At 36.8% G+C, this 6,271-nt stretch overlaps 1 protein-coding gene across 1 annotated transcript; it reads right to left on the bottom strand.

Annotated features, from left to right (window-relative positions):
* Positions 1-2,086: 2,086 nt before the first annotated feature.
* Positions 2,087-2,535, bottom strand: LOC109271826 (60S ribosomal protein L30-like). The gene has a single exon (XM_019457522.2). The coding sequence runs from the start codon at positions 2,473-2,475 to the stop codon at positions 2,128-2,130; it is 348 nt and encodes a 115-aa protein (XP_019313067.1). The 5' UTR covers positions 2,476-2,535; the 3' UTR covers positions 2,087-2,127.
* Between the last annotated feature and the right edge of the window lie 3,736 nt (positions 2,536-6,271).

The raw sequence follows: 6,271 nt of genomic DNA, 5'->3' as shown, positions 1-6,271 counted from the left end.
ATTTATTACTTCTAGTCTTGTGGTGGTTTTTAGGTTTTTTTTTAATCTACAGTATCATGTCATGTGCATACAGTGACAGTTTTACTTGTTACCAATGGATGCCTTTATTTCTATTTCTTGTCTCATTGTTGTGGCTACAATTTCAATATTATGTTGAATAAATGCGATGAGAGCCAACATTCTTGTTTTTAGATCTTAGATGAAAAGCCAAAAGCTTTTGAGAAAAGCTTTTCATTGAGTATTCTGTTAGCTGTTGCTTTACCACACTGTTTAATATGTTGAGGTATGTTGTCTCCAAACCCACTTTGTTGAGAGTTTTTAATGTTTATCACTTTTTAGAGAAAGTGAGTGCGAACAGGGAGGGGCAGAGAGGGAGGGGGATGGGGATCCGAAGTGAGCTCTGTGCTGAAAACAGACAGCCCAATGCAGGGCTCAAACTCACAAACTGTGAGATCATGACCTGAGCTGAAGTCAGACCCTTAACCGACTGAACCACCCAGGTGCCCCGAGAATTTTTATCATAAATGTATGTTGAATTTTATCAAATGTTTTTACTATGTCTATTGAGATTATTATATAATTTTTATCCTTCATTTTGTTAATGTGGTGTATCACTTTGATTTGTGTAAAGCAAACCATTATTCCATCCCTGGGATAAATTACATTTGATCAGAGTGTATGATCATTTTAATGTATTGTTGAATTTAGTTTCCTACAATATTTTAAGGATCTTTGCATTTATGTTCATCATGGATATTGGCCTATAGTTCTGTTTTTTGGTAGTAACTTTGGTTTTGTTACCAGGGTAATGTTGGCCTCAGAATGAATTTGGAAATGTTCTTTTCTCATCAATTTTTGGGAACAGTTTGAGAAGGACAGGTATTAACTACTCATTAAATGGTGGAATTTACATGTGAAGCTGTGTGAACTGGACTTTTGTTTATTGGCAGTTTTTTGATTACCAATACAATTTCATTACTAGATATCAGTCTATCCAGATTTTGCTTTCTAATCAAGGCTTGAAAGTTTATGTTTCTAGGAATTTACCCATTGCTTCTAGGTCATTCAAATTGTTGGCCTATAAATGTTTGTAGCAATCTCTTCTAATCTCTGTATTTCTGTGGGTTTGGTGTAACTTCTGTTTCATTTTTTATTTTATATATTTGGGCCCAGTATCCTTTTTTCTTGATGAGTCTGGCTGCCTGAAGGCTTATTAATTTTATTTATCTTTTCAAGGAACCAGCCCTGTCATTGAACTGTTCTATTATTTTGTTTTTTTCTTTATTTCTACTGTGATTTTTATTACTTCCTTCCTTCTACTAATGTTAGGATTTGTTCTTTTTTTCCAGTTCCTTTAGCTGTAAGTTTAGATTGTTTATTTGAGATATTTCTTGTTTCTTGAAGTAAAGTTTTATCACTATAAACTTCCTTCTTAGAACTGCTTTTGCTGCATCCCATAGATTTTTGAATGTTGTGTTTCTATTTTCAATTGTCTCCAGGTATTTTTTGATTGCCTCTTTGATTTTCATGTTGACCCATTAGCTGCTGAGTAGCATCCTATTTAGCCTCTATGTGTTTGTTTTTCCCAGTTTTTTCTTGAAATTGATTTCTAGTTTCATACTTTGTGGTTGGAAAAGATGCTTGATATGATTCAATCTTTTTAAAGTTATTGAGACTTTCTTTGTGATGTAACATGTGATCTATCCTGGAGTTGATCCATGTGCAATTGACAAAAAAAAGTGTATTCTGTTGCTTTTGGCTGTGAAGTTTTGTACCATCTATGAAGTCAATCTGGTATAATGTATCATTTAAGGCCACTGTTTCTTCACTGATTTTCTGTCTGAGAAATATATTCATTGATGTAAGTGGAGGGCTAAAGATCCCTACTATTATTGCCTTACTGTCAATTTTTCCCCTACATATCTGTTACTATTTGCTTTATATATTTAAGCATACCTATTTTGGAAGCATAGACATTTATTTATTTATTTATTTATTTATTTATTTATTTATTTTAAAACAAGCTCTAGCCAATTTTATTATTTATTTATTTATTTATTTATTTATTTATTTATTTATTTTAAAACAAGCTCTAGCCAATTTTATTAATGAAAAATTTTACGTGATTTACTTTTCACCAGTCTGTTCTGGCATGCTTCCAATGATATCAGAATCACCTGGATCAATAATAGCCAGTGTGCACACTCTGTAGTATTTCCCACACGCTGTGCCCAATTCAATATTATTGCCGCTGTAGTGATGGACACCAGTTTTGGCCAACATGGCATAGTATTCTATTTCAGATTTCCTCAAGGCTGGGCAATTGTTGGAAAGGATGACCAGTTTCGCTTTGCCATGTCTGATCATTTTCAGAGTCTGCTTGTACCCCAACACGTACTTCCCACTTTTCATAAGGAGTTGGAGCCTAGAGTTCATGGATTCCAGTGACTTTTTCGTCTTCTTTGCGGCCACCATCTTCCTGCCTTAGGTGCGGGGCGGACCCAACCAGAAGCAACCGCCAAAATGGCCGGGAGAGAGAAAGGGAAGCATAGATATTTATAGGTGTTACCACTATTTAATGCCCTTCTCTGTCTCTTGATAAAATCTCTAAAGTGTAACCCTGCTTTCTTTTTGTTTTCATTTTCTGGAATATCTTTTTTCATCTCTTCTCTCCATTTGTATGTATCTTTAAGTCAGAAGTGAGTCTCTTTAGGTAGCATATAGTTAAGTCTTTTTATTTTTTTATTTTTTTATCCATTCACAACCTTGTGTCCTTTGATTGGGGTATTTAGTCCATTTATATTTAAAGTAATCACTGATACTTTATGTAATTTTCCCACTGTTAATTGTTTTCTGGTTGCTTTTGTTGTTCTTCTCTGTTCTTTCTTCTCTTGCTTTCTTCTTGTATGATTTGATGGATTTCTTTAGTGTTATGTTTGGATTCCTTTCTTTTGATTTTTTGTGTATCTATTATAGGTTTTGTTTTGTGGTTACCATGAGGCTCATATAACATCCTATGTACCTAGAAGCCCATTTCAACTTCTGGTTGCTTATATTTGAACACATGCTAAAATCTCTATATTTTTAGTCTCCCCTCTCCCATATTTTAGGTTTTTATTGTCATATTTTTGTTTCTTTTTATGTTGTGTATGCCTTAACTAATTATTGTAGGTATAGTTTATTTTGCTACTTTTGTCATTCAACCTTTATACTAGCTGTATCAGTGATTGATCCACTACATTTACTGTCTGTTTGCTTTTGCCACCTTTCTTCTTTCATACTTTTCTTAGTTCTAGTTATGACCTTTTCTTTTTTGCTTAAAGAAGTCCCTGCAATATTTCCTGTAAGCCCACTTCAGTGGCAATAAAGCCTTTTAACTTTTGTTAAAATTTTTGTCTAGAAAATTCTTAATCTCTTTTTGAATTCTTAATATTAACCTTGCCAGATATAATATTCTTGGTTGTAGGGTTTTTCCTTTTAGCATCTTAAGTATATCATACCACTTCATTGTGGCCTGCAAAAATTCATCTAAATAGTCATTCATCAGCTATTCATCAGCTAATAGTCTTATGGGTATTAGCTTGTACATAGCTATTTTCATTTATCTTGCTGCTTTAAAAAAATTTTTTTTAAAAATTAAAAAAATTTTAATGTTTATTTATTTTTGAGAGAGATAGAGCACCAGCAGGGGATGGACAGAGAGAGGGAGAGGAGGGAGACAGAATCTGAAGCAGGCTCTAGGCTCTGAACTGTCAGCACAGAGCCCAACATGGGGCTTTAACTCACAGACTGAGAGATCATGACCTGGAACAAAGTCAGACACTCAACTGACTGAGCCACACCATATCTTGATGCTTTTAAGAGTCTCTATCTTTAATTTTTGGCATTTAAATTATTATGTGTCTTGGCATAGATCTGTTTGGATTCATCCCATTTGGGGCTCTCTGTGCTTTCTAGACCTAGGTATCTGTTTCCTTCTTCAGGTTAGGGAAGTTTTCAGCTGTTATTTCTTCAGAGAAGTTTTCTGTCTGTCTTGCTTTTCCTGGGCCCCCTAAAATGCAAATGTTAATATACTCAATATTGTTCCTGAAGTCCCCTAAAATTTTTAAAAATTCTGTTTGCTGTTGTTGTTTGTTGTTGTTTAACTTGGTTGATTTCCACTATCCTGTCTTCCAGATCACTGATCTATGTTTCTGCATCATCTAATCAGCCACAGCTTCCTTCTGCTACCTTCTTCATTTCAGTTATTGTATTCTTTAGCTCTGATTATTTATTTTTTATGTCTTCTATCTCTTTGTTCAAGTTCTGTTTTTCTTCATTCTTCCCTTGATTTGGGTGAACATCTTTATGAGCATTACTTTGAACTCCTTTTTTTTTTTTTAATGCTAACTTATTTTTGAGAGAGAGAGAGAGAGAGAGAGAGAGAGAGAGAAAGCAGGGGAGGGGCAGAAATAGAGAGACAGAATCTGAAGAAGGCTCCAGACTCTGAGCTGTCATCACAGAGTCTGAGGTGGGGGTCAAACTCATGAACTGTGAGATCATGATCTGAGCTGAAATAGGTCGCTTAACTGACTGAGCCACCCAGGCACCCTCATTACTTTGAATTCCTTACAGGTAGATTACTTATCTCCATTTTTAAAAAGAACTTTTTAATGATTTTTTAAACATATTTCTCTGTTTTCTCATTTTGCCTGACTCTCTGTTTTCATATATTAAACTGATAGCTGTCTCCCAGGTTTGAAAGAGTGGCCATATGTAGAAAGTGTCCTGTGTGTTCCACAAGTGTACTCCTACCTAGTCACCAGAGCCAGGGACTCCAGGGATGTCCTTTGTATGTATTGTGTGAACCATTCTATTATGACTGTGATTTAAGTGTTGCTCATGGGTGGGGCTGGAACCGGCTAAGCTGGTGGCAATTGCTGCTGGTCCCAATAGGGCAAAAGATTCTAGGGAGACACTGGTGACATTCAAGGTCACCTGTTAGGTATTGTGGAACAGGAGTTGCTTTGGTGGGGCATTGATCCCAGCTGAGTCTATCTGCTGAGTGTGACAGTATGGAAGTCACTTTGGGGAAGAGCTGGTTCTAGCCAAGTGATTCACTATAAGAGCCACTTTGGAGAGGCTCTTGCTGGGGCAGGTCCATAGGAGAAAACCAAGTCTAGGTAAGCAGTACTAGAAAGATGGATGGAGAGTTTCAGAAATGGCACTTGCTGGCACTGGGCCAGCAAGGTAGAGGAGGGTAAGAATAATGATGCCTGCAAGTGCTCCATTCCTGGAGAAAGTTTCTCTAGATCCATGCCCCTACGTTGTATACCCTAAATTCGTCAATAAATCTTTACATAAGGCCCAAGAACTTCTAAACTGCTTTCCCTCTGCTGGGTCTTGGAGCAAGTGAGTTTGTGCATGGGCCCTTTAAGAGTGGAGTCCTTGGTTTCCTTGGTTTCCTCCTGATTTTCAAAGGCAGATAGTATATAGGCTTGTTTCCCCAGTACTAGTTCCCTGGGTGTGTATGTCGTGTGTGTGCCCAGTGTCGGGCTTGAACTCTGTTTCTCCTCAGGAAGGACCTCTGTGTTTGTGATATTGCTCCCACTGTTGGTATCTGTGCTGGGACTGTGTATCCTGAGGTCATATCTTTACCCCTTCTGCATACTTGAGGTGGCTTTTTCTTATATTTTTAGTTAATGGAAGAGGTGTTCTGCTGGTTTTTAGGTCATTCTCAGAGTTGCTCTATATGCAGTTGTAATTTTGGTGTGTTGTGGGAGGAGGTGAGCTCAGGGCTTTCCTACTCTGTCATCTTGGTCCTGAGTTATGGTTGATTTTTATTCCTTCAGTCTGTATCAGCAATAGATATCAATTGGCATTCAAGCTAAGCTATAGTTTAACTAGCTCTAGATTAGTTGATTGCATCAGTGTAGTTCCCTCCCCCCCTGCCCCCCACTGGCTTTTCCTCTAAATCTAATTACTGATTTTATGGTTTTCAACATTGCTGCTGATGAAAGCTTTTTTTTAATTTTCTTTTTTCCCACATATTGTGCCTCGCTTTACCAAAACCATCATAATATGTTGGTGACTTTTGCAAACCAATAATGTTATTTTTTTTAACAAAACCTTTGGGAACTTCATTTAAAATGTTTTATTTATTTCTGAAAGAGAAAGACAGAGTGCAAGTAGGTGAGAGACAGAGAGAGATAGGGAGACACAGAATCTGAAACAGGGTTCAGGTTCTGAGCTGTCAGCACAGAGCCTGATGCGGGGCTCAAACCCCACAAAC

The sequence above is a fragment of the Panthera pardus genome, unplaced genomic scaffold (assembly GCF_024362965.1).
Source record: "Panthera pardus isolate Hobbes unplaced genomic scaffold, ASM2436296v1 HiC_scaffold_17, whole genome shotgun sequence".
Taxonomy (NCBI): Eukaryota; Metazoa; Chordata; class Mammalia; order Carnivora; family Felidae; genus Panthera; species Panthera pardus.
Note: the sequence above shows the minus strand (reverse complement) of the source record. Positions and strands in the feature narration are given on the sequence as shown.

Bases quoted from the DNA above. Each gene is read 5' to 3' on its own strand.
- LOC109271826 (XM_019457522.2), bottom strand. From the start codon at position 2,475: ATGGTGGCCGCAAAGAAGACGAAAAAGTCACTGGAATCCATGAACTCT.